Below are 27530 nucleotides of genomic sequence, written 5' to 3' on the forward strand. Positions count from 1 at the left end.
TGTAGATGTGTGCGCAGTTGATATACACACTTAAGAGATTTTGTTTTCATTTCTGCATCCATGCAGCGAGCCAGCAGCTTAGGGAATTTTGTTTTGCTTTTCTTTTTTACAAAATGTGCAAGTTTCTCTTTCATTGCCTTTAAAAACCTAAAAGTTCAAGACTAAATTTGGTCATGCGGCACTTCAAGATTCCCTGGAATGTCGTCAAGTTTCAAACTCCTCTGATGGATATCAGCTCAACCTCCTCTCTTGTATGATTGGCTTTTCTCTGCTTGGCTGAACTGTTGTCACTTTTCATTGGCCAGTTTTTCTACATCTGCATAGTCATTATAATCCAAGCTGTAAAGGGGGTTTGGTTTCTCACATGTAGCATTTCAACACCTCTACAGTACCAGAAAAAAGAACCTGGTTTTGCAGAAATCCCAACTCTGATTTTTTTTAAGCTTGCTTTTTAATATATAAAAGTACATATAGATACACATATATAGAGTGTATTCTTGCAACCTGCCAAGATGTCTAGAGTAGCGAAATACCGACGGCAAGTCAGTGAAGATCCAGATATTGACAACTTATTATCTACTTTATCTCCAGAAGAGATGGAGGAGCTAGAAAAAGAACTGGATTCATCTGATACAGATGGGAGCATTCCAGTAGGCCTCGAGCAGAGAGATAAAACTGACAAGCAATTGAGTGGCAAATACAATCGAGAGGAATCACTCAGCCACCGTGAAAAGGAGACCAAGAAATTTATTCCAAAGGAACAGTCAACGGATGTAAGTTGCTTTTGGGGAAAGGTGCATTGGTATAAGGGGAGGTGGAATAATGCTAGCTGTAAACTACAACTAGAATTATACAGTTAAAACACCAGATTTTAGGGGGAGGTTTGCAATGTGTAAACCCAGACAATAAGTCAAAAGAAAAAGATTGCTTTTTCATAGTAAGATGCAACACACATACTTTTTTCATAAACCTGATCAGTGTAATCAAGTTTATTAAACTGCATTAAGGTATACATTTATTGCTTTTCATTGTCATAAATATTTTCCTAAAGCTTTACTGAATAAAACAATGAATGGGTTTACACTTCTTACTGTATCATGTTTGTTTCATCATGTTAATTGAGTCAGTCACAATGATTAAGTTCATTTATTGTATACAGCCAAAATGATGTAACATTTTTAACATGAATAAATGCTCTCACAGAGCAGTTTTTTAGTTTCCTGAACTTGGAGATAATTGTCTCATGTAGGGAAGTGAAAGTTGTTCCCTGTTAGATAGGGTTGAAACCCCGAAACTGTTTCTGGTTGTAGCTTTGCAATATTGGGAGTCCCAGTCTTAATGCTTCTGTGGCTGTGCCGATTATATCTGAGAGCTTAGTTACTGCAAGAGATAAGATGGAGAAGTCACCCCACATTTGCTGGATTTGTGAAAGTCATAATTTACTTTAATGATAAATTGTTGAACAAGTTTGAGTAGCCCTGTGCCACAATGCTAAGCCTTAAAGTATGGTTTGAATACCACAAAACTACCAGTAGGTTCACATGACACTCTGGGTCAGAATCAAACAAATCACAGTATGGATTGGTGGCATGAGTTAACCCAATGATTAGGATTTGTAAAGGCACAGTTTACAGCTTAGCATGTTGGACATGCTAAATGTCTATTCTGACATTTATTAAACAATCCAAGCACTATTTTACTCTCTTTGCCTTTTACAGCAGCTAACACCAAAACGCTATAAGGGATGTGTTTACATAGTATACAAAGCTAAAATGTGTTTTAATTGTTTGAGGTTTAGCATTTCATTGTTTAAAAAACCACGGCGTAGAGTGATTATACCATTTCTAATCCTTTTGAAGTCTAGGGGGGGGGGGAAGTAAGATAAGTACCCATGTGATTCTACAGTATGCTTTTTTGTTATAGCATTATGATTTACTAAATAGCCTGCATTTGCAGACCAACTAAAAATAAGCTGTTACATGGTTTGGATTTATATCAGTAGACAAATGCATTTTAGAGAAGTGTTTTGTTCAAGTCCAGTCTATATATCAGGTCACCTGGCAAGGAACGATGGGAGGTAAGCTCTATACTATGTTTATACATGGGCCAAACCGTATTTTATTTACCTATGATAACTACATAAGTCCCAGTTGACTAAATTCTTTCAAAACATTCACCATACAGTAGCTTATTAACCATACATTTTTGACTTGGCTTTTTATGCAAACCCAAGCGTTACATTCTGTTCCTTGAGAGGTGAGGCTAGAGCAGTGAACTTTGTCTTGCCAGCAGCAACCACACTTGCTTGCCCAGCACTAAGTAGAAATGTAGATGGGGAGGAGCTGAATTTAAGCAGTATTAAAGGGATCACTGGGGGGAAAAAAGAACCTTAACTTGCAACAAGCAAGGCTGGTTCTGTTCATAAGCATAATGAAGCAGAGGCTTCACGTGGTGGACTAGGAACACAGGGCCAAATGCAACAAGCTAAAAATATATATGAATCTAAGGGCAGCTTACTTTTTTTGCTTGAGTACAGAATACAGGTATTACACAGGACTACCTGCATTGCATAGAATACAGGTAGTCTTTGATTTACAAAGGTTTATTTAGTGGCCATTCAAAGTTACAACGGCACCGGAAAAAATGACATGATCATTTTTCACACTTATGACCACTGCAGCATGCCAATGGTCATATGATTGGATGCTTAGCAACTGTTTCACATTTATGATGGTTGCAGTGTCCCAGGGTCATGTGATTATTTTTTGTGATCTTCTGACAAGCAAAGTCAATGGGGAAGACAGATTCACTTAACAACCATGTTTCTAATTTAACAACTGCAGTGATTCATGTAACGAATGTGACAAGAAAGGTTGTAAAATGGGGTAAAACTCACTCAACAAATTTCTTCCATAGTAACATAAATTCTGGCCTCAATTGTGGTCATAAGTTGAAGACTACTGGATAATTTAACAGCCATGATTTGGTTAGGCCATTAGTTAATGTATTGGTTGAGTTACCCAAGGGGTGGGTGGGTGGCATGTAATGAGAACACAACAGTAGATGCATACACCAAACGATGAAAAAGAAGTGGGCTGTATATTTTGTCTCAGATGTAGATGTCTAAGATCTGCAGAATTCTGCCAGCTTGTCTTGCAAGTGGGTGAGTCTTGCAGCTGTCACCAAGTAAAATTTGGCAGAGGGATAGGAAGAATAACTTCTTTGCAGATGGTATGGGTTTTTCCTCCTTAAGTGTGATACAAGTTGACTTCTTCCAAAAGCATATTAAAATCTCAGCATTTATCAGAAATACATTATGCAAAAATGTTTTCCTTTATTTCTCTAAAATCTGCTAGAATGTTAATGTATTTTGTAAAGCTAATCTCCTTACAGCTTTATTTTACTTTGACTTAGTGCCATGTTTGGATAATATGCTGTTACCATACTTGGTGAAAGAGATCATGCCTTCTTCCAGTCACTGCATATTTTCCCATTCCTACAGCTCTTTAACCAAAGACAGAGGCTTACTGATGGTTTGATATATTACGCAAATGTAAAGTAACAACTTTAGTTAGCAGGAACTGGGAAAATAACTTCAAATTCAGTTCTTGCTAACAAGCTGTCCCAACTCAAGTGTTTATGGGAGGAGGGGACTTGAAAAATATGCATGCCAGACTATTTCGTTTTGGTGGCTGTTTGGAAAGAAGGCTAGTGCAATAATAACAGAATTATGGAATTTCAGTAGAATGATCTTTCTTGATCATTTTTTCTGTCTCATTTTACAGATCAGCAGGAAGCATCTTGAACTTGAAAATTGGTAAAAATAGCAGAAAGTACACCATACATTTGCCCTTCAGAACTTGTAATTCGCTAAGATGAACTGAAGCTATGTATGTTATGTGTTATGTATACCATGTATTATAGCTAGGAAGTGGCTTGATTTTGCCATTTCAGGGAGCAGTGATAATAATGGGTTCTTTAAGCTTTTAGTACCTAGAGGTTAGGTACTTTATTTTGGTGAGTCACGAGCTCTTTGTTTCTTGCATGAGAAAGAGCCCCAGAAAACTTTAGGCTTGCACAGATTTATGACATGTTTCTCTTTATTTCAATCTTATCTAGCATGGTGATTGGGCATTAAGAATTTGGTGCCTCCAACACATCTAGGGGGCACCAACTTGGAATAGACTGGTTTACTTGTTGGTGAACAGTTATTCTCTGTGTAGATTAAAGGACACAGGAGTGAATCTTGCAAATTAGGAATCAAAGGCTCTACATGGGTTTATTAATGGAGTTCATAATTGCATATTATAAACATTGCTATAATAAGAAATAATTAATTTTAGAAAAAATAAAAACATGCAATGTTTTTCTCATAGATAATTTGAAAGCTATGGAGGATTTATATTTCTCTCACAACATAAAACCTTTTCTCTGGAGCAGGACTTTTTAAATACTGTGCAAGTACACAAGTAGTTCCATATTAATTTAGACATTGTGGCCAAGAATTAGCTTCCACTTGATGACTTAAGCACTGTAGAAGCCTTTGGTAAATTGAGAAAATGGACATCTCTGAACATCTTTCGATTAACAAATCCAAATAAATTACTTCATGTCACATATTTTGTTTTTGACATTATACAATGGATCAGAGTGTAACAAAATATATAGCTTTCTCAAGCTAAGATAAAGACAGATCTCTATTAACATGTACACATGTTAAAACATTGTTCAGTGTTCTGAGTGAGGATTATTATCTTTGTGAAGTTCTGTTCTGTAATGCTGAACTGTGGGAAACAAAGCTAGTTGGCCAGTGGTCAAACTTTCTAGTGTAGTAAATCTGGTCTTTTAGATCATCTTACAGTAAAATGATATTGCTGAGCTGACTCTCTTCTCTTTCTGTCTCTAGAGAGAAAGAGAAAAAATATCCTGTTCATTCCTTTTCTCTGCCTCAGGCTTGTTAGTAGCAGATGGATTAACACATCTGAAAGCAGCAGTAGGAGGAATACAAGGGCCAAGTTTGTTATGACACCACATAGTTCTTCACTATATGGGGAAAACAAATCACTGGGTCTCAGAAGTTCTCTACATTCTTCCATAAGGAAAGACTGATGCCTTTTCATTCTCATGTTTCATTATGTCGTTCCAGAATGCACAATGCAATTGAAACTGTTGAGAGAATTGACATTCTATATAAGTAACTTTATTTGTTTGTCACTTTGTCTTCAGGAATTCAACAGAGCATACACTGTACGAGCATACCCTCATATTTTTCCCTATGACAGTATCACAACTACTCTGTAAAACAGATTGGGCTGAGAAAAAGGTGATTGGCCCCCAAACACCCACACTGAGCTACTGTGCTAAGTGTGGACTAGAATCTAAATTTTTCCAGTACCAATTCATCCTTTAACCCCTATAGCATCCTGGCTCCCATTTTTATAATAATTTTCTGAAGGCTGAGCACATTTTTATAAGATGCTACCAATTTGCTTACATAAGTCCATTCAATCATCTGATATTTGTGCAGATAGTGTGCTTAAATTTAGCTTCTTACTGCTGCAGTTACAAGACCTTGTGCAAATAGAGAATTTCTAAGCTGCAAATGTCTTGGCGGCAGCAACAGCATTGCTATGCAATGCTGGCTATAATTGGGTAATCCAAATGGATCTTCGGAGGGGATATCTGCCATACTTCATTCTCCAGCTTTTGCCAACTTGCCAGGAACAGGAAGCTAGATGCAAAAACTTGTAGCTTAGTATCCTTTATTATATTTGATTTTTGGGGGGATGTGGAAGAGATTTAATTTTCAGCATAAAATTGAGTGTAGGGTATTTTGTTATTGATCTATAGATTGCCAGAGAGTGATTAAGACATCTCAGCCAATTAATTTACCAGAAGATTCAGTTATAGATTCTGTGTGGACATAATGGTAATAGAGGTGCCCATAGCATCCTGATCACTTTAATATTTCATACAATTTTGTCAATTTCTGCTCCATTTCAAACAAGAAGTTAGTAAGCTTGGTGAAGATAAGGTTAGTCTTCTGAAGGTGCTTTAAAATCAGTCCTAGGTGGTATGAATCTGATCAAGACTGAAACTTTAATGACATTATTTTTGGATTCTCCCCAGCTATGCGCTATTGCTTACACAAATACGCACCAGTTATAACAAGGCAGAAATAACCTCTGAGACAGCTTTATTAGCACTTGATTATTTGAGCTTCTCTGTCATGGTCACCTAGAGTCTTGACCGTATCTAGTTATTTTAATACCTCAAGGGAATGCAGCAGTGGTGGGATTCATTTTTTTTACTACCAGTGGGCGTGGCTTGGTGGGTGTGGCAGGGGAAGGATACTGTAAAATCTCCATTCCCTCACCACTCCAGGGGAAGTTTACTGCAAAATTTCCTCCTGATCAGCTGGGACTCTAGATTGGGGCGGAGCCAGTCAGAGGTGGCATTTACCGATTCTCTGAACTACTCAAAATTTCCACTACTGGTTCTCCAGAACTGGTCAGAACCTGCTGAATACCACCTCTGGAATGCAGTCTTGTGACTCGATTTAGAGCTATGTGCATTATTCTGCATACAGAAGGTAATTAATGTATAAAAACAGTACTATAAATATGTAAGATAAATAATGATACTGTATAAAGCTATGCCTTCATAACAGCAGGGAAAGCAGAAGTTTAAAGATAAGATTCAATATGCACGTAGCTATCTTCTAAACTGTTGCACAGCCACTTGTTTCTAGTTCATATTAATTTCTTTTTATGCCAAATAATTTGATTCCTCTGCTAACAGTCAACACTGTGCCTCTCCTACAAAATACTAGGCTTTAAAAATGGGGTTAGATAAATTAGTAGAGGCATAGTAGATCTGTCAACAATTAGCAGTCATAATAGTTCTAAACGGCGTTGCCAGGTTTAGAGACATTATATTTCTGAATATCAGTTGCTGAAAATAAGGAATTCAGTGCCTGATTTTTAAGCCTCTATAGCACAAACAACACAAGCTATGAAAAAGATAACACTACCACACATCAAAACATCTCAGAAAACAGCTAATAGACTACTACAAACAGCATCACCACAGCACACAAACGAAGTAAACTTCTAAATTAAACCAGTCCTCATCTTACAACAGTTCATTTAGTGCCCGTTCAAAGTTTCAATAGCACTGAAAAAAGTGACATGACCATTTTTCACAGTTACGACCTTTGCAGCATCCTTATGATGTGATCAACATTCAGATGCTTGGCAGGTGGTTCATATTAATGACCTTTACTGTGTCCCAAGTTCATGTGATCAATCACCTGTTGCAACTTTCTGACAAGCAAAGTCAATGGGGAAATTGATTAACAACCAGATTACTAACATACCAACTGAAGTGATTCATTTAACAACTGAGGCAAGAAAAGTTGTAAAATGGAGAAAAAATTCACTTAACAAATGTCTCACTTAACAACAGAAATTTTGGGCTCAATTGTGGTTATAAGTCAAGGATTAACTGTAGTAAAGACTGTAATGAGTGGGTTGAGCTGAAAGGCAACATCGAGACCAGACGTCTCCAACCTTGGCAACTTTAAGACTTGTGAACTTTAACTCCCAGAATTCCTCAGCCAGCTTTGCTCCCTCAACCAGCTTTGCTGGCTGATGAATTCTGAGAGTTGAAGTCTACAAGTCTTAAAGTTGCCAAGGTTGGAGACCTCTGATCTAGACCATAATAAGTCTACAGCTGGAAAAGAGTCTGAATCCTTGGATCTCCTGGCCAAGATACACTTACCAAGCAATATACCTACTGACTGCTTAATATGTTTCAACACATTTTGATTTAATAACAACAGCTTTTTCAATAAAAGCAACTAGCTGTTAAAGTAGAAGATAAAGCAGATTCTATAGATTGGAGTAGGCATATATTTTTCTCTCTTATTTCAACTAAGCTCTGTTGGATTTATGGCCAGCTTAATTTGTCTAACCTTAATTTTTTTTTGTTATCAATTGGTTCAAACCATAAAACCTCTGGAACATATATGGTCATGAATCTGATGAACTTTGTACTGTTCAGAGAAAAAGAAGTAGGTTCTACCCTGAATCTCAAAACTTAGTTATATTCTAACTAGATAACTTGTCACCTTTTTCACTGAATGTTAAGACAACCATAGGTGGTCAGTAAGCTGTTTATAGGCAACCCAAAATAGAAATGAGTGTCCTTATGATACTTTCACACTCAAGGAGCCAAAAAAAAGTCAGCTCACAAGGCATTAGTTAACCTTTATTTTCTGTTCCTACCAAAAGATCAAAACGTCAAGCCCCTCATAACCAAAAGGTCAAAACCCTCTCCCCAGTTTCAGGTGACAGTTATTGCCAGCCTATAAAAAAAGCTATAACTGCAAATAACAAAACCCCAGGGGCTATTTGCTGGAAAAGAGGTGGACATCTGTGGCAACTGAAAGAATAAAAGTTTCATACTTTCTCATCCAACTGCTCCCCCCACAGATTCTAAACACATATAGTCACTCAGCTGATACTCATCATGACTTACCATAGTTACTAAAGCCTTAACCTATTATGTAAATGAAAAACATTGTTTGTATACAAAACATGGTAATCCATACTTTATTGAACCATGGTTTACTATTAATGCAATTATCTGGGTTATACTGAACCACAAATTAGCCAACCACATTTTAGTTCAGTACATTGGTTGATAATGTCAGCAATAAAACCATTTCACCATGCTTCTACAATTGCATGCCCATGCTGCAATTCAGGCAGTAGAATGAAATTCTGTATTCTAATTCTGCCCTGTACTTGAATTCCTGTTTGTTGAGATGTCAGCCAGAACACCATATGGCCAAAGAGAAGGCAGGGAGGCAAATACTATTTCTCTCTTGCTTTTTAAAAACTCTTTCCCAGGTGAGTTACCAATTATATTTCTAAGAATGCTGTCCAAATTTATCCATGTGATACTATATTTTGGGGTAGTCAGTAGTATAGTGAGATATGGATATCACTTTCTGTCTTCCATGTGATTATTTAATGAACTAGCTTAAAATAATATCTGGGGAAAGTAAGACCAAGACTTCCACAAAGTAGAAATGTATTCTTTATCTACCAGCTTATCAAGCATGTAGTAAATTCAGTCATCATTTTTAAGGAACATGTCTTCATGACATCAACTCTGTCTTCTCCTCACTCTGCTATGGATACAATCTAGAATTTTTTTAGTTCCAGTATGAAAATGGTATTCTTCAGATACAAAACGTGTATCTGAAGGCTAAGAATTCCTTGGTCTCAAGTCTTGGGATTATATAATAAGGGGCAGGAATCTATCCACTTTTTATTGGCCACCTAAAGTCTACTGAGATCAAATAACTCGGGGCCTCTTTTCCATAAGGAATTTTTCGTCTTCTAAAAGTTAATGAAGTGTTAAAAGGCAAAGAAGTTCAGATGGAAAAGAGGCACTAATTCTCCCGCCTCCTGATTTGAAAGCAGTCAATCGTGTCTTCTTGAGCACGCTTATGTTGGGCGGGGCGTGCTTCAGAGGAGAGAGGAGTGGGCGAGAAGGAGGAGGCTGCCTCTTTGCTGCAGACCTGGCGCTTGGTGGCTCCCGCGATGCAAAGTGCCCCACCATCCCCGATGCTGCCGCCCGCTGCCCCGGCCTGCTTCTCCAGGCTCCGCCGCTGGAAGTCCCGGATCGCCTCTGGGGGAAGGCTGGGTGAGAAGCGGAGCGAAGCTTCTCTGCAGCCTCCCGGAGCACGTGTCAGCGGCCGGGGCTGCTCCAGGCCGCCGGCCGCTGACACGTGCTCCTGCAAGAGCCTCTGGGCAGCGCCGGGAGGCCGCAGAGAAGCTTCGCTCCGTTTTTCACTCAGCCTTCCCCCAGAGGCGATCCGGGACTTCCAGCGGCGGAGCTTGGAGAAGCAGCGGACGCAGGCCGGGACAGCGGGGGGGCAGCGGGGCACTTTGCATCGCGGGAGCCACCAAGCGCCTTTGCTGCAGACCCGGGCGCTTGGTTGCTCCCGCGATGCAAATCCCCCCCCGCCGAGGCCAACCGCTGCCCTGCTGAGCCTCACCAGGTATCAACCTCACCGCACGTCACTGGTGTGAGGATAATGGAATGTCAGCTTCACATTGCTTTTGAAGGGTTGAAGGCTGGAAGCAGTAACAACATGGAAGTGCCTTTAAATTGCACAGCTCTTGGATTTAGGTCTCTGTGACAAAGGCAAAACATATCATTATTCCAGAAGTGCACATATGTAGATTTAAAAAGAACATGGGAAAAAGTCTTCTAAGTTGGCTGTAAAGACTTCTAACAAACCCCCCCCCCCCCACAGAACTACAGTTACTACAGTTAAGGACTCAGGACTAAAATCCAGGATCCTTTAACTTGGTGGTAGGGGGCTGGGAGATACAACAATGCAGTCCAGGAATCACAAGTAATAGATATTGTGCCAGATGGATCCAATCTCCTAACTGCAGGCTGCAGTTCAGAAGAGTTGATATTGCTCACTGCTGCTTGCTAGCTATTGAAGTAGAAATTGAGGGAGTAGTCCTCTCTAAAAAAAAATACTTGATTAGAAGCCAAGGAATGGTGAGATCATTTGGGAAAGAACAAAATGGGGAAGATGAAGGTGTGAATCAGTGGTGGGTTCCGGACCCTGGCACATGCTGCACATGAGGCCGGGCGTCTTAAACGGGCACGCATGCTGTGCATGCCTGCAATGCCACCACCCTGTGACACCCAGCTGCCCGGCAGAGGTAACACAGGCACCACATGCTGTGCACGTGTGCGCAATGGGCCAGTCATGGTATTAAACGCCCATAGAACGCGGGCAGATGGGTGGGCTAAATGAGCCACTGTATCAATATGGTAGCCTCGTCTCCCCACTACTCCCGGTATGGCCATACTGGGCCGTAACGCCCAGAACCCACCACTGGTGTGAACAACACATCTGGACAATTCATTGCAGATCTCACTTGACCATATTTACTTTTCCTTATGATTAAAAGGAGAGTCAGAATTGCCTTAGAGTTGGATCTAGAACATTAGATAACTTTTAAAAATCTCAATGTTAAAGCAATGAACTCAATGTTAACTTGCTGTTGCCAATGTTACACTGTGTCTGATCAAAAAGTCCAAAGACATGAGTCAACTGCAGCCTGGGAATTGCCTTGCTGTGGTAAAAAGGGCCATAAAAGGAAGCTTCCCAAAGGAAGCATACAACTAATAAGTCTGAACTGCTAGCAACAACACATAGATGTGAAACCTGCTACGGTATTAGTAAAAAGTTAAAGTTGCCTTCAAGTCAGGTTTGACTCTTGATTTTGATAGGAAAGTGGTTTGCCATTTTTTTGTTGTTGTTCCAAGGGTTTTTTTATTCGTTTTTATTTTTCTGTCTATTCTACATCTCAGACATTTCCTGGAGAAATCCCATCGAAATATTAACCAAGACCATCCTTATTTACTTTCTGAGTGCTATCAAACCAGGAATTGTCATCTGCTGAGACATTTATTAATTAGGTCACAATTCTAAAATTGTCTGGTGAGACATTTTTATATCATTAAATAACTGAAGTAGAATTAATATCAGCCTCAATCTGGGATCTTACCTAGAGGTGGTATTCAGCAGGGTCTGACCAGTTCTGGAGAACCGGTAGCAGAAATTTTGAGTATTTTGGAGAACCGGTAAATACCACCTCTGACTGGCCCCGCCCCCATCTATTTTCTGCCTCCTGAGTCCCAGCTGATCGGGAGGGAATGGAGATTTTGCAGTATCCTTCCCCTGCCACGCCCATCAAGCCAGGCCCACAAAACTGGTAGTAAATTTTTTTGAATCCCACCACTGGTCTTAGCCTACATTTGCAGGGACAGAGTCTCTGTGTTCACATTTTCATCTGAACAATTGTGTTATCCTGCTATGTGGTATACACTGTGCTTTCAGATCCACCTTTCTTTTATAACACAGCCAGCCATATTATGAACTCAGTTACACATTGGTTTAAGTGGTTTGGTTTGGTTCATTTTGGCATGGTATGGTATATAAAACCAATCAATCCTGGGTTATTCAACAATAATGATTTTAAAAGGTGACTTGATTCATTCGGAACAGAGTTATTATCAAATTTCTAAGCCATGGTTTATGATTTAGTGTGATGTAAAAACCTAGCCAGTTGAAGCAAAATCATCACATCACAGTTAAAAATAATGTTGCCTTAGTACAAGGGTAAACTCAGTGCTTTCTCGCTAAGGTCAAAGAAACTTCCCAAACCCTGTCTTTCTATTTGACTGGCTCCCTTATTGGCAAACCCCTTCTTTCTCTGTCTCTGTTATAATTATTGGGGCATTCTGCTAGTCTGATGTTAAAGGGATATATATTCATTCTGTCTGTCTTCTATAAAAGCTGATGTAATACAAAGCTGTCATATTTTCTTTATAATCTTGCTAATTATTTAATTGGGACATTTGGCTGACAGAGAGAGCATGATATAAATTGCACACACCTCCGCAAAAGATGACAAAAGTCTATCTTTATCACCAATGGCATACTCTACTGGACATGCTATTTATCACACCTTTGTAAATCAGGGCCTTCTGTGATAGGAAAGTGCTGTACTTCGAATTTGAAGGCTCTGAACTGTGTGCAGCAGGTGAAGGTACATAGTTCCTATCTGTAACTCCATAAAGTAACTGTTCTCAATCCCAGGAAACAATATGTTTGGTTTAATTGGTTTTAGATGTCCTTACATCCCCCATAGCATCTCTGGGTTTCAAATTCAAATATATATCTCCATATTCTATCACAGTCCATGTGTGAATGAAACAAAAGTTGCAAGTTTTGCTGAACATCATATTTTTGTATGTAAAGGCAACAAATTCTGCACTGTATTTAAATGTTCAGCTTTGCATGCTAATACAGTGTATCATAATAGGTATTTATTGAAGATAAGAAGCAAGAGAGCTGCTAGATGTTGCACACGTGGTATCCCAAAAGTGATTATCTAGCATGCCTTTTCTACATGGTATTGAATCAAGGATTCTCCATATTGTATTTTCTTATCAGAGCATCTGAATGGTTTACAAGATGTAATTGAGTATCACTCAACATGCTAGAAAATGTTGACACCTTTCAGTTGAAAGAAGTAGACAGCAAGATGTAGAAAGCTGACACTACATGTGTAACCTTTTTGCATTTGTACTAGTTGAGCTGTTACGAGAGCATATAGCAACAGCAATAGCATTTAAGTTTATATACCGCCGCATAGCACTTTGCAGTGCTCTCCGGAAAGTTTGCAATGTAAGCATTATTTGCATATTGCCCACAACAATGTGGGTCCTTGTTTTACCAACCTCGGAAGGATGGAAGGCTGAGTCAACCTGGAACCCTGTCAGGATCGAACATCAGGCTGTGGGCAGAGTTTGCCTGCAATTCGGCACTTTAACCACTGTGCCATCAGGGCTCTTTTTTTTACAGTCCTTTTGTAAATGACATCATGGACTCCAGTAAATTCTAAATATTATTTTTTGTTGCATATGGAGTCAATAAATTCTAAATATTTGTTGTTGTGTAAGTTGTAATTTGAGGTCCATTGATACTCTTGTTATAGAAGTTAATATAGTCTCCCAATGTCTATACTTCAATCCTAATACTGACCATCCAAGCCAAGGTGATAGAACCAGATCAAAACTTTCTAAACAAAGAATTTATTTTCTGAAAATATTTTACAGATTTATTAATTGAACTTCTTCTCAAAATGTGAATTAATCTAGGAATAACATTCAGTTTGAGAACATTCATCTTTCTCCATAGGGTGAAGTTTAATAATTCCCATCTATCGATATCTAAAGAAACCTCATTCTTTATTTTATTTCTATTACATATAACTGAGTTTTGGTATACACATATCTATATATGTAATGAATTTGGTACAAATATGGAATTGATATTCATTACATGGATTAATGAGTAAGCAAATTTTCATCAACTGACATCAGTTCCAATTTGGACCAGTTAATAGTGTATCCTGCTATTTTACTGAAGGCATCTCTCATTTGCATCAACATTGCCATAGTAAAGATAATTTTCAACTTACAACAGTTCGCTTAGTGACTATTCAAAGTGACAATGGCACTGGAAAAAGTGACCTTTGACCGTTTTTCACACTTACAACCATTGTGGCATCCCTTTGGTCACGTGATCAAAATCCAGATGCTTGGCAACTGACTCATATTTATGATGACTGCAGTGTCCCAGGGTCATGTGATCACCTTTCTGACAAGCAGTCAGTGGGGAAGCCAGATTCATTTTACAACTGTGTCACTAACTTAACAATTGCAGTGACTCACTTAACAAATGTTGCAAGAAAGGTCATAAAATAGGGCAAAATCCACCTAACAAATGTCTTACTTGGCAATACAAATTTTGGGCTCCATTATGGTCGTATGTCGAGGACTATCTGTAATGTGAGGTTTAGAAATAGACAAAAGACAAAATAATGTCATTTGCATTTGTAATCAACTGAGTTATGCACTACTCCGCAGAACTCCCCACGTCATCCAATAGCATAGGCCAAGGTTTCCATGCAGATATTAAAGAGCAAGGGTTAAGTGGACGTCTCTAGGTCCAATTTTTTAGGTCCTTTAAATAGTGTGAAAATAGGAGAAAATAATTAACCTTTATTTTAGATGTGGGTGATCTATATAATAAGATGATCCATTTTATGAATTCCAGGGGAAATCCAAAAATCTGTTTAGTACAGCAAGTGTATACCGTCTACATACTTTGTCAAATGTTTTTTAAACCATTTAATGATAAAATTAGAAATTTTTCTTTATTCAAGTCTATCAAATCTAAAACTACAGCTAGTCCCCCACTTATAACTGATTGCTTAGCAACCATTTGAAGTTACAACAGACTTTGAAAAAACTAATTACTTGAAGAAGGTACTTTCCCTAGAACTGCATTACACAAAGCAGGTAGATAAACTCCCAATATTCGGTGCTTTCTGAAATCCAGTTTTGCTAGAGGCCTTTCAGAGGCCATTCAGCTGATATTTAATCTGAAAAGCATCACATTGAAGAAACTGATATTCGTTATGTGAATTACTGCTTGAAGGCTATACACTCATAGATTTTGGTCTGAGGAGCCAGATATATATTTTAATTTTCTCAATTGTGATTTCTAATACAATGAAGAATGATCGATACAACACACATAATCCAAAGCTCTTTGGGACCCTCTATCATTTTAAAGAATATAAAGAGATCCTAAGACCAACAAGTTTGAGAACCGATGCACATATTTTTATGCTGAACTCTTCAAAGCAAAAGGGAGCTGCACAAGAGATATTTTAAATATTCCTAGTGAGCTTATAAACTGATTCTGGCCAAGTTACTCAATCCTGTGGGACTAAAGTGTATATATCTCATATATGGGTATTTCTCTCTCTCTCTCTCTTTATCATGCAGTGTACACCTAATTTTTAGAAAAATTGTGTGCTATGTGAAATATATGGTTTGCATGGTTAGGAATCTCTGGGAAGAGGCAGAAGTTCTAAAACCACCTCCCCTAGGAACATCTAGGAGCCAAGGTGGCGCAGTGGTTAAATGCAGCACTGCAGGCTACTGCTAGATCAGCAGGTCAGCGGTTCAAATCTCACCGGCTCAGGGTTGACTCAGCCTTCCATCCTTCCGAGGTGGGTAAAATGAGGACCCAGATTGTTGGGGGCAATATGCTGACTCTCTGTAAACCGCTTAGAGAGGCCTGAAAGGCCTATGAAGCGGTATATAAGTCTACTGCTATTGCTATTGCTATCTTTTGTAAAATTCCTCAAGAAAAGTTTCACTTTAAATCCATTGGTATCATTGAAGTGTTTTGCTTTGTTTTTAATATCCTCAGGAGGAAGAAAAAATGTTGGAAAAAATGGCTGGAGAAAAGAGTTAAACAATTTCTCTAAACTATTTGTGAATGCTCCAACACTGGAAGTTTTAAAGAAGAGATTGGACAACCATTTGTCTGAAATGGTATAGGGTTTCCTGCCTGAGCAAGGGGTTGGACTAGAAGACCTCCAAAGTCCCTTCCAACTCTGTTGTTCTGTTCTTCTCTGTTCTGTTTCCTTTTCAAGTGGCAACGATTACATTGAAGCGTCACACTACACCCTAATGTCCTAGTTTGGTTTGGTTGCATGAACCCAGCTACTGTGGTTTGTAAAGCATGATTTATGCTTATTCAATAAATCATTGTTCTGCAAAACATGATTCACATGATGTGTCAATCCAATCATAGTTTTTATTCTCATTTATTAGAAAAGAAGTACTGTTTATTAACTTTTGACTGTTAACTGTTCTTGAAACAAATTCATAATTTATATTCTTTTCCAACGTCTGCAGAGTTTTGCAGCCCTTTTCAATAAATTTATTGGTATAGGCTAATACTATCTAAATCATTTGTTCTCTGGGTCCGAATCCAGCAGAGTAGCTGCACTTGAAGAGCACCAAGGCAGGATTAATGCATGATTGTTTAGATTCCAAAACAAGACATTTCCAAAGTTGCCTTTTCCTTTTAAGGGAACATTGCAGTGGAGTAAAGTTCAGCAATTGCCAGCAATTACCAACAGTACTTTAGTGCTTTCATCTGTTTAAGGAGAAACTAGCTCCATTTTAGTTTGTCAAAACATTTGTGATTAATCCTAAAGGACTGTTTCTTTTTAAAGGAAGTGCAGGGGCAAAGAATGGAAAGTTTGTGCCAAGAGTTATAAGGCAGGGTGAACCTGGAAGACATTCTCAGCAGGGCATCACATATAGGATTGCAAACATGAACAAGGCTTTAGTGTTATAATTCTGGGTTGTTTATAAATTGACCAGATTCAAAAGCAACAAGAATTGGCAGCCTTCAATCTTTAAGTATTTAGATGGCATAGGAATCAAGTTTTTTATAACAATAATTGTATTTGTTCATTCATTCATTTAACTTGTATACTACTAACTCCGACAGGATCCCCTGTGGTTAATGATGCTGAACAGATTTTAAAAATCTATAATAGATGTTCTTAAAACAGTGAGAAACATTGAAAAGTAAACAAAATCAGCCATAATAAGAACACCTTAATAATATACACATTCCAATTAAATGGCACCAATCAGCCTACTAGTGCTTCATTGGAAAGCTGAGTTTGAACATATTCCTAAATTTGCAACACAAATTTATCTGTCTATCCATTTTTTTCTCTATCCCACTATTGTGGAATTATGTGCAGATATTAAAAACAAATCCCAATACTTGCTAAGATGTTTAAAGGATCAAATAATAACTGGAAAGCGCAAACCAAAAAGGAGCTCTATTCTAAAACTGCCTTATATCAACCAGTGTTCAAAGAAAGAGAAAACAGCAAATGATCTAAAAAATGGAAAACTAACTCCATTTGGTAATTGTAATTTGTACAATGAAAGTCTCATAGGAGAGCCTTGATATATATAAGTATTCTGTAAATTAATTTAAAATAATGTCCTCTCAAAATGTAATATTATTCTTTAATCTTAATTACATTTATCTTATCCCTAAATTCAAAGAAATTCTAGACTATCTATCTGGGTTTTCTTTCATTTATATCATAATGGGTAAGTTTTGATTTACGATTTGAGATTTCTTGGGGATTTTTATATCAATCTTATTCTTCTCAAAACCATTGATACGGCAGTGGCATGATATGGTAATGAAAAAAGATATTCTAACATATTTAACTCAGATCATCTTATAGTGGAATTTTATGTTCTTTCCCCTTACTCTAGTAGTCTAGTTATTTGCAGGCATTCCAATTATATAGGCAAGAAATTTAAAATAATGGGAAAAGAGGTCCAAAGTTTAAGAAAAGTAGTTAAAATATGCTTCAAAAACTTCCAAGGTTTTTTGAGCATGAAAAAAAATTACAGTGGCTGGATTTTGATTGTTTAGTGTCATGCAAGATCATTAGTTACAACCTTATTTTTTATCAACATTTGATATTTCTTTATTATAAATCCTGCCTGAATTTGATGTACAATAGTTGGAAGAATCAGCTTCAGTGTAATCTAAAAGACAAAGTACCTGGGGAAAAATATTGAATCAATACAGTGTAGCTACTGTATTTCTTTCCTTGCTTTGGGCAATGCAATTTTGTTGGCAAGACAGGTCTTGAATAGCCAAGACCCCTTGCACCTTAATTATGTGGATTCACCAGAGGTGGATTGCTGCCGGTTCGGCCCGGATCGGCCAAACTGGTAGTAGTGGCAGTGGGAGGCTCTGCCCATCCGCCCAGACGGTTCTGCACATGCGCAGAAGTGTTGTGCGCGAGTGTGAGCGTGCCGAAACCAGTAGTAAAAAAATTGGCACCCCATCTCTGGGATTCACACATTGTACCATATGATAATGTTAGCTGACAATGGAATAGGCTAGTCAAAGTGAAACTGTATGTAATTATGACAGAATCAATCAACCTACCACAACTTTATGGTCCACTGTATCATGTGAATTTAAAATACTAGGTTAATTGAGAAAACCAGAGCTAAATACTATATAACACTTTTTTCTTGAACGACAAGGAGGATTGGACTGCAAATTGAGGAGAGGGAGAAAAAGATGGCGGTGTAATTCTAGTAAGGTTGCATTTGAACTTCAAATATGTAAATAACCATTAGGCAGCAGCAAAGAGAGGTAAAAATTATTAAGTGATCCTCAGTATGTTTCAGATAAATGAGATCATAAACTATCCACCCTGGAATATTTTGTTTGTTTGTACTCCTAACCATGATAAGCAACTCTAGATACTTACAGTGCTAATAAGGCCAAGTAATCTCAAACTAATTACAGAGATTCTTGTTTTCCAAAAATGGAACTTGCTTATTTTAGTATATAAACAACAGCTTAAAGCAAACTCTATTGAATCATGTGATCTGTTATTTCAACTTCTTTAGAACAGGTGGCCTTTTCTGTAGATTTTCTTGAACCGGAAGGTAGAAAATAATTGACTCCTGCTAATGCCAAAAATGAAAATCCATATAAGCCTGGGAGATTCAAGTCTGATACTTTAACTAAGCTATTCTTACATGGGAATGGACAACTAGATGTTGTGTTTAATACATCGTGATTCAACTCCAAAGGACAAGTTTATTGACCAGATGGCTTAATCCATCCTAAACAACTGTCTCATTAGAGTTCTGTCTAATTTTCAGCAGAAATAGAAAAACATAATTTAAGTTCATAAATAGAAAATAGTCTTAGTACTTTATTTGCTGATTCTTTTAACAAAACAATGGTTCTTATCTATATCTCTTTATTGTGTAATTTATATGCCTGGTTCATGGAATTTCATTGGATCTACACAACACTGACAAGTTCTAACATTCCTCTGTTTTCCAACTGCCTTGCCACCCTTTTAGTTTTTGTTTAACATTCATTAAGCAGCACAGTAGTTTTACAGGAATATGAATACAATATGCCAATAGTTCTTAAACAGGAGATAATTAAGCCCAAGGGGTTAATTTGGGCAAATCCTGAGGGTCACAGAGCAATGTATAATTGCTTCTTTGTGAGTCAAGGATCCAGTTTGGGACTGCAATGAGACACTTGTATAAAAGTCTGGATGTAAAGGAATTATTCAATATTGGGGGAAAGGTTAACTGTGTCAGAACCACTGCAATATGCAATAAATAAATGGTGAGGAAAATGTCTTTGTAAAAGATTATAGAGTTGTAGGGATTTTTCTCAATTCCCAGTTATTCAACTTGCATTTTCAGTCATATTATACACTGATGAACAAGTATTCTGAGAAGCACTTGCCACCTTCCCAGCATTATTTAACAAACAAATGGAATGAAGCTATATTATGTAATCCAAAGCAGCTGATATTAGAGTTTCTGCTGTAATTCTAGTAAATGAAGGCAAACTTACTGTATATGCTCCAGCATAATGTTGCAGGATCACCGCTCCCAGAGCTTCAGTCTTCCAAGTTTGCGGACTTGTACTGGAGCTCATACTCATGAACCTCAGAAGACCAAATCTCTGGTCTAGTCTTCAGAGCTTTTGGAGATGTGCTGGAGCCCATCCTCATGAGGCCACAGCAGAAGTCTAAAAGTTTGGAAGACTAAACCTCTGGCCCTGGTGAACGGCCCAGATTAAATCCATAATTCTAGTGGCAGACTCAATTCCCATTTATCAAAATGGCTAACCTCATTTTCTACTTTGTCTATTCATTTCATTTTGGGGGGGGGAGCGGGGGAGATCCACTTATAAAACTGTTCAGAGAAAGGATGCATGTTGTGTATTTAATTGTGCTTCTCACAATTCTGGATGTCATGGTAAAAAGCAGAAAGTGCAGGCGGTAATACCAATGAACAAGGTAAAACAGTAGGCTCAGAAGGCTCCAGAGTTTGATAGCGATGTTGCTTGAGCCCCTAAAGTCTTTGGCAGGTGACCACATGTTAGTCTTCCAATTTTAAAACACGCTGCAAATTAGTCACAACATTCTAGTCTGATGGCAATTATTTATTTTGGCCCAGCTCTTTCTGGTTGTGGAACATTATGCTCATTTGAGAGGGTACCTTATGCCCAAGTAGTTTGGTCTAAGGATCAAAATAGAACACAGCTGCATTTTCTCAGTTATATCGAGTCTAAAATCAGAGTTGCAAAATTAAATTTTAACAGTAAATGAACCAAGGGGCTTCCTCAGTTGAAATACTCAGTTTCTGGTTACATGCTTATTTATTTAGTTACTGTTGCAGAAAATATATACCAAGACTAATCTTGGAATGCCCACACAATATTCTCTAAATCACCTATTTTCAGCGTAAATTATTATGTAATTTTGGAGAGTATTTTTTTGCAGGCGGTGCGGGGTATTTTTCAACTCTAAATATATCATTTCGGCAATATATTGAGTCCATGATCATCCACTGATGCTTGATTGTCTGTGGTTGCCTTTATGTCTTGCAATTCTTGCAGATTCACTGGTTAGTTCCTCTAGGACAGCATTTCTCAGCCTTGCCAATTTCTGTAAGTTGTCTGGACTTGGACTCCTGGAATTCCCTAGCCAGCAAGGGGGATTCTGGGAGTTGAAGTCCAAATATTAGCAAAAAAAATTCAAATTGCTAAGAACCAATATTGAGAAACACTGTTCTAGAGGTTTCAGAAAAGCAGCAGAAAGCCTAGTGAATTAGGCTTAGCCTAGCTAAATCTAATGAGTATAGTTTTATCAACTGTGGATTGATCAGTTGTGTGATCAATAACACAATAGTGATTGACGATGTAGGATTGTAAAACAAAAGCCTTTTAATTCTTACTTTATAATGGGAGGAAGAGTAGCAAAACAATAGACAGGAAGAATAACACTTATATGGTTACAGTGAGTAAAGACAATGAAAAAAGATCACAGCAAGATGTTCAATCTGGGGAAGATTATTTTGCATGGTGGTGTCATAGATGACATTTTAATAAAGAGAATTGTACTTTTTTTTTAGGCAAAAGAAGCAGTTTCTGGTTGGAAAGCTGTTTTATTTATTGTTATGACAAATAGAATATATACTGATAGCTTATTCAGAACTGCCCTGCAAAAACAGTTGCAATTCAGCTTTGCAGAAATAATAAAAACAATACAGGAATATTTAGTTCCAAACTACTGATTGTAAATCATTTTAATCTTCATAACTGCAAGCAAAAAGTGGGAGAATAGGCAGCTGAAATTTAAATATTTCTGAACATGACATATTTGATGAAGGGCTAAATGATCAACTATTTTGTGGAATTCTGAAAGAAATATTTAAAAAACACAGCAAATCTAAGATTTTCAGGACATTTAATTTTTAAAAGAGCAGCAAACTGCTATACAGTATCCATGGAAACTACTGCTAAAGTTACAGTATGGAGCTTTAGTCGGAAGTTTAAAAAAATGTGAATAAACTTGGCAATAGCATGTAGACAGACAATAACAAGTCAAAATGAGCTGTGTTATGATTGTGGCAACTATTTACACATACAAGCTGAATGCAGTTTTTAAAAAATCCCTGCAGAAAATGAAATAAACTGGGATGTATTGATGAGTCTCTTATTCTAAACAACAAATCATTTCCTAAAAATAAGCAACCAGAATATTAATTAAAAGGAGTAGTGTATGGCATAGATAAAGTATTTGATAATGAAAACGAATTGGGGAACGTAACCTTAAAATGGTACAATGAAGTCAGTATAAAAGCATAAATGGTGAAATGAGACCAACAATATGGTTCATGCCAGAAACTGTAATCAAAATATATCATAGCAATCAAACACTGGTTCTGCACTCTCAGGAAAATTACAGCATGAATTTGAGTAGCATTTCAGGGCTGCTAAATTAAATCCATCAATGTACTGAAGAAAAGATTGTCCCCAACCATTTTATCTGAAACTAACCTGGATAAGCAGAATAATTTATAAAGATAATCTTTATGAACACCTACCATCACCAGCATATCAGGTTCAAAAGTCATCTCCATGTAGTCTTCCCCTTGTAAGAATATGGTTTTATTCCATGACCCTGACTCTTTTTCAAATATCATGCCTCAGTATCTTAGCATCTAGTGTCCATCATATTTATACAGGTAGTCCTTGACTTACAACAACAATTGGGAATCTCTGCTGCTCAGTAAGGAATTGTTAGGCAAATCATGCCCAATTTTATGACATTTTTTGCTATGGTTGTTAAGCAAATCATTGAGGCTAAGTGAATCATGCGATCATTCAGCAAATCCAGCTTCCCTCGTTGCCTCTGCTTAGGAAGGCAGCTGGGAAGGTCACAAATGGCAGTCACATGTCTCCGCAACCATTGACAAATACATGCCAGTTGGGAAGCATCTAAATTTTAATCATGTGACTGTGGGGATGTTGTGATGATTATAAGTGTGAGGACTGGTCATAAGACACTTTTTAAAGTGCTGTTGTAATTTCAAATGGTTGCTAAACATGGATGTAAGTTTGCACCAACTTCTGCCTTTCTCCCAATTAATAACTGAGTCGAACTTCAGCATAAAGCATCCCAACTGCAATAACTGGTACAGTTTGCCCAATAACTATCAATTCTAGACTTCTTCTGTGACACTCTGTGCTAACAACACCACTGCTGTATGCAGTTTTTATTTTAACTAGGCAACTAAATAACTAGATTTAATTAATATTTGGAAGTGGCAATAATATTATCTCTGGTTTCATTGACTGGCTGATGCTTTTTATTCTACTACATGTTTATTCCTGCATTTATATCTTGTTTTTTTTCTGCGAGCTCAAGATGACATGCATACGATCATTCTTTCTTACCAAGTTTATTTTTTTGTTGTTCTCCCCATTCACAAGGAAGCAAAGGCAATAGAGAAGAAGAAAGAGGCAAAGATTCCTGAAGACAAACGTAAGGAGCCTTACAGCAGAGATCTGAAAAAAAGTAGAACTCCTGATCTGATAAAGGAAGGGAAAAAAGAAGAACAGGTCCAGAAAGCAAATCAGAAGGGAAAAGATGAAACAGACAGCAGTAATAAAATGGGACAAGCCAAAGAGAAAACCAGTAAGGATGAAAAAAGGTTTTCCAAAGAGAAAGAAAAATCCATGGCAGCAGATAAACGTGTAACAGGCCAAGTGAGAGGGGAAGAAAGGGGTAAACTGCTAAAGAGCAGGTCAGTAGATGATAAAGGAAGAGAAGACAAGGCAGCAGAATATAAGAGAGGGACTGGGTGGGACAGAAAGACTGAAGATAAAAAGGAATGGGAAAAAATAGAAGAAAAAAGATCAGCTTTAAAGCCAGTCTCAAAGAGAGAAGATAAAAAAGAACCCACCAAAGCAGGAGAAATAAGTTCAACTACAAAGCCAGGCTCAAAGATTGACAACAAAGAGAAACTCTTGAAGGATAGTAAAGGAATTCCAGAGACAAATGTCCCAATTTTAGAGCAAGAGGACATGATCCAAGAGCCTCCTGATAGCAGCCCCTCTAAACCTGCAGACAGTTCTTCAAGCCAGAGCAAGGAGGATGAAGCCACCAGCATCTTTGATGAACCCTTGGAAAAGATCAAGAATAATGACCCAGAGATGGTAGAAGTTAACGTCAACAATTCTGACTGCATCAACAATGAGATCCTGGTACGCTTTGCTGAGGCCTTGGAATTCAACACAGTGGTCAAGGTCTTTGCCCTGACCAACACACGTGCTGACGATCATGTTGCATTTGCCATTGCCATCATGCTAAAGTCCAACAAGACCCTGACAAGCATAAACCTAGATTCCAATTATATCACAGGCAAAGGGATCCTGGCCATCTTCCGTGCGCTGCTGCAGAACAACACTCTGACGGAGCTGCGCTTTCACAATCAGAGACATATTTGTGGAGGGAAGACCGAGATGGAGATAGCAAAGTTGCTGAAAGAGAACACCACACTGCTGAAACTGGGCTACCATTTTGAATTAGCTGGGCCACGCATGACGGTCACAAACCTACTAAGCAGGAATATGGACAAACAGAGACAGAAACGCTTACAAGAGCAGAAACAGGCCCAGGAAAAGATGGAGAAGAAGGACTTCCTTGAGGTGCCAAAGGCAGGATGCTTGCCAGCTGGCTCACAAAAGATTTCTCCAAAACCATCCCCCAAAACCTCCCCATGGTCTTCCCCTAAAGCTCCTCCTAAGAAATCTGGAACCCCAGATGCTCCTCCTCCCCCACCCCCAGCTCTAGCCCCTCCACCTGCTCCTCCCTTGATTAATGAAAACTTACGCTTGTCCCTTTCTCCGGCCACTCAGAGGAAGATGGTAGACAAAGCACTTCCGCCTCAGGAGAAGAATTCCAGAGATCAACTTCTGGATGCCATTCGCTCTATCAACAAGAAGCAGTTGAAAAAGGTACATCATTACAGCTATAAAGTACACATTGACTGAACCTTGTAGTTTATACTCCATATTTTATGCATAGTGCTGTATATACCTCTGGCCATATTTCAACAAGCCAGTTAAAAGAAACAATGGCTTATTGCTGCATGTGAATCAAGAGACGGATGGTCATGCTGGGATGCAGCATTGACAGTTATTGCTAGGTTCAATAAAGCTACTGCCTTAATAATGCTAGTTATTTTAAGGCTTACTTGCAGATAGTCACGTCACATTTCTGTGTCTAATGATTGGAGTATTTCTCCATCATTTCTGCAAGGGCTACATTCCTTAGGTATTTACTAACATCTCCTTTTGGATTTTATGTTTACCAACAAAAAAATAAAGGGAGACTAGCATAGATCTATTTCAAGCTATTTAGCTCTCAGCAGCTAGTTCAAATCCCAGAAGAGTATGGCTAGCTGGTGAGATTTAAATAGTTTGAAATGGATCTATACTAGTTTCCCTTTATTTCTTTGTTGGTAAACATAAAATTCAACTTAAAAATAGTTTGTTGTGAAAGCGACTGCTTGCGAAGGCTCCTGGGTTGGGGCTGAAAGGCAAAAGCGGAAGCAGTATGCTCCGTCCCATAATTGGGTAGACCAGGTTGCCTTGATAGACTGGTCCCACCAGAAAAAACACTTCATCTCCTGTTGGAGTTTCAAAAGGCCTCCATTTAGCAACTCTGTGGGAAGATGGATAGCTAAAACCACTTGTGTTTACCCACTGATTAAGATCATCTCTTCAGACATTACTATCTTCTGGAGATAAGACAGACGGCAATTGAGACATGATGTCAAGTTTTTTTAGCATCTGCCTTTAAAAACACCATTCTCAACAGACAAAGCCTTTTTGACAAAGCTATTTTAGGACTAATCTAAATTAGGATGTGCTTTTTAATAATGAAGATGAAAGGGATGATGGAAGAGTGAAAGAGGGGATATTAACATGTTTGTCTGATGAACTGCTGTAACCTTGAATTGCTATTTGGATCTCCATTAGATGCCTCTAAATTGAGAATTTGTACTAAGTTCATGTCTTATTTTGGCAGGTGGAGGTTCCCAAGTTACTTCAATAGTAGGGAGTGGAATCTTGGACAGTGGAGATTGCCAAGGCTGAATCACTGAGTTTGTCTCTCGGGTGACTGTTTACATGAGAAGAACGCAACAGAGCCACAGCCCGCCCTGTGTTAGTCCCAGATGAACCGTGTTCTCTGTGGGATTAATTTGGATGCAATAATTAGATGGATTGCCAAAAGGCATTATCATCAGGAAGAAGTGGTATTTATTTTTAGTCCTTTTTAATAACAAAACTTGTTTTTGTCCTGAAAAGAAGGATCTGCAGATATGGTACATTTGGGCTTTTTGTCTAGTTTTTTCTTGTGGAAGCTCAGAAACTAAAGGGGCAAATGTGATCAACCTTGAAGAAGTCTGAATTTGGGGTATCTCTGCTTATCTCATCATATCCCAGGCAGCAACACTGCAATCGCTTGCCGCTAGGAACATCTAAAGAGCTATACTGGAGCAGCAGCAGCATGAGAAGGTGTCCAGCATACTGTCGGTACGAGAAGACTCTAAATGGAGCTATGTCACAATTATGCCCATTGCTGCTGGATTGAAATGGCAATGTCATGTTCTGTTTTCCTTGTATACTGAAGCAGGAGGGTGGGGGAGAAATCATGGAGACAAAACTCATTGTTCAATGTCTCTGTGATTTCAAGGATTCCATTTCTGTGATAGCAAAAAGCAAACACAGGTTCTTATAGGCCATGGCTTTTTTGGTGGAAAGAAATGGGTGTGTGCGCCACATTTGATTGCTAAAGACTTGTCATGGTGCCATGATGTAAACAAAGGCAGCTGAATGGACTGCATTACTGCTGGGTCTGGGGCTCTGCTGCTTCTACTTCTGAAGTAATTCCCAATTCATTTTAGAATTTGCAAGACTTAAATCTTAGAATTCATGTAATAGAAAACGAACAAGCTTAGCTGTCAGTGGGAAGTAATGAAAAAGACAAACAGTCCATATATATATAATCAGCTCAACTTTGGAAACTCAAATTTGAAAAAATCAGGAGCATCTTTAGGGCTTGGGGCAAATAATCAGTTTGAGCCTAATCCAGTGGGCCATAACTTACAAGATCATATCAAATATCTGTCAAGACATTTGTTTACTATAGACATGGGAATACATTTGGGGACCAGAAAGTTTTTGTAATACTTTTTAAAACTATGCTGATTTGTGGAAAGAAACACTCTCAAGGAAGAGACATTGTTTTTGAAATGTCCATCAATAAGCCATGTTATGTGGACTGTGAGAATGCTATGTGCTCCAGCTACTCTGTATCAGCTTCCTTTCCTTGCAATCTTGGTCTTCTTTCCCTCCAAATGAATCCCAGTTTCATGAATTATATTTTTAGCATAATAGCTGTCAAATACTTTCTGGTAATATGTGACTATTTAGCATCACGCTATGGTTGGATCACATGGGTGTATACACCCTCATCAGTCCTGATGAAGGGAGTATCCATAATATCAGGGTATGAATGGGATGCTGACAGAACACTGAAGTTAGTCTCCAGTAAGTAGTTTTGACATGGCAGATAAACCACAAATGGAATGTATGAAGTGAT

The 27530-nt window shown here is 38.2% G+C and overlaps 1 protein-coding gene across 1 annotated transcript; it reads left to right on the plus strand.

Moving 5' to 3' along the window:
• The first annotated feature begins 356 nt into the window (after positions 1–356).
• On the plus strand, positions 357–27530 carry LMOD1 (leiomodin 1). Its single transcript, XM_032218968.1, has 3 exons — positions 357–773; positions 23351–24877; positions 25953–27530. The coding sequence occupies exons 1-3, from the start codon at positions 513–515 to the stop codon at positions 25977–25979; spliced, it is 1815 nt and encodes a 604-aa protein (XP_032074859.1). The 5' UTR covers positions 357–512; the 3' UTR covers positions 25980–27530.

Source organism: Thamnophis elegans, chromosome 5, assembly GCF_009769535.1.
Source record: "Thamnophis elegans isolate rThaEle1 chromosome 5, rThaEle1.pri, whole genome shotgun sequence".
NCBI lineage: Eukaryota > Metazoa > Chordata > Lepidosauria > Squamata > Colubridae > Thamnophis > Thamnophis elegans.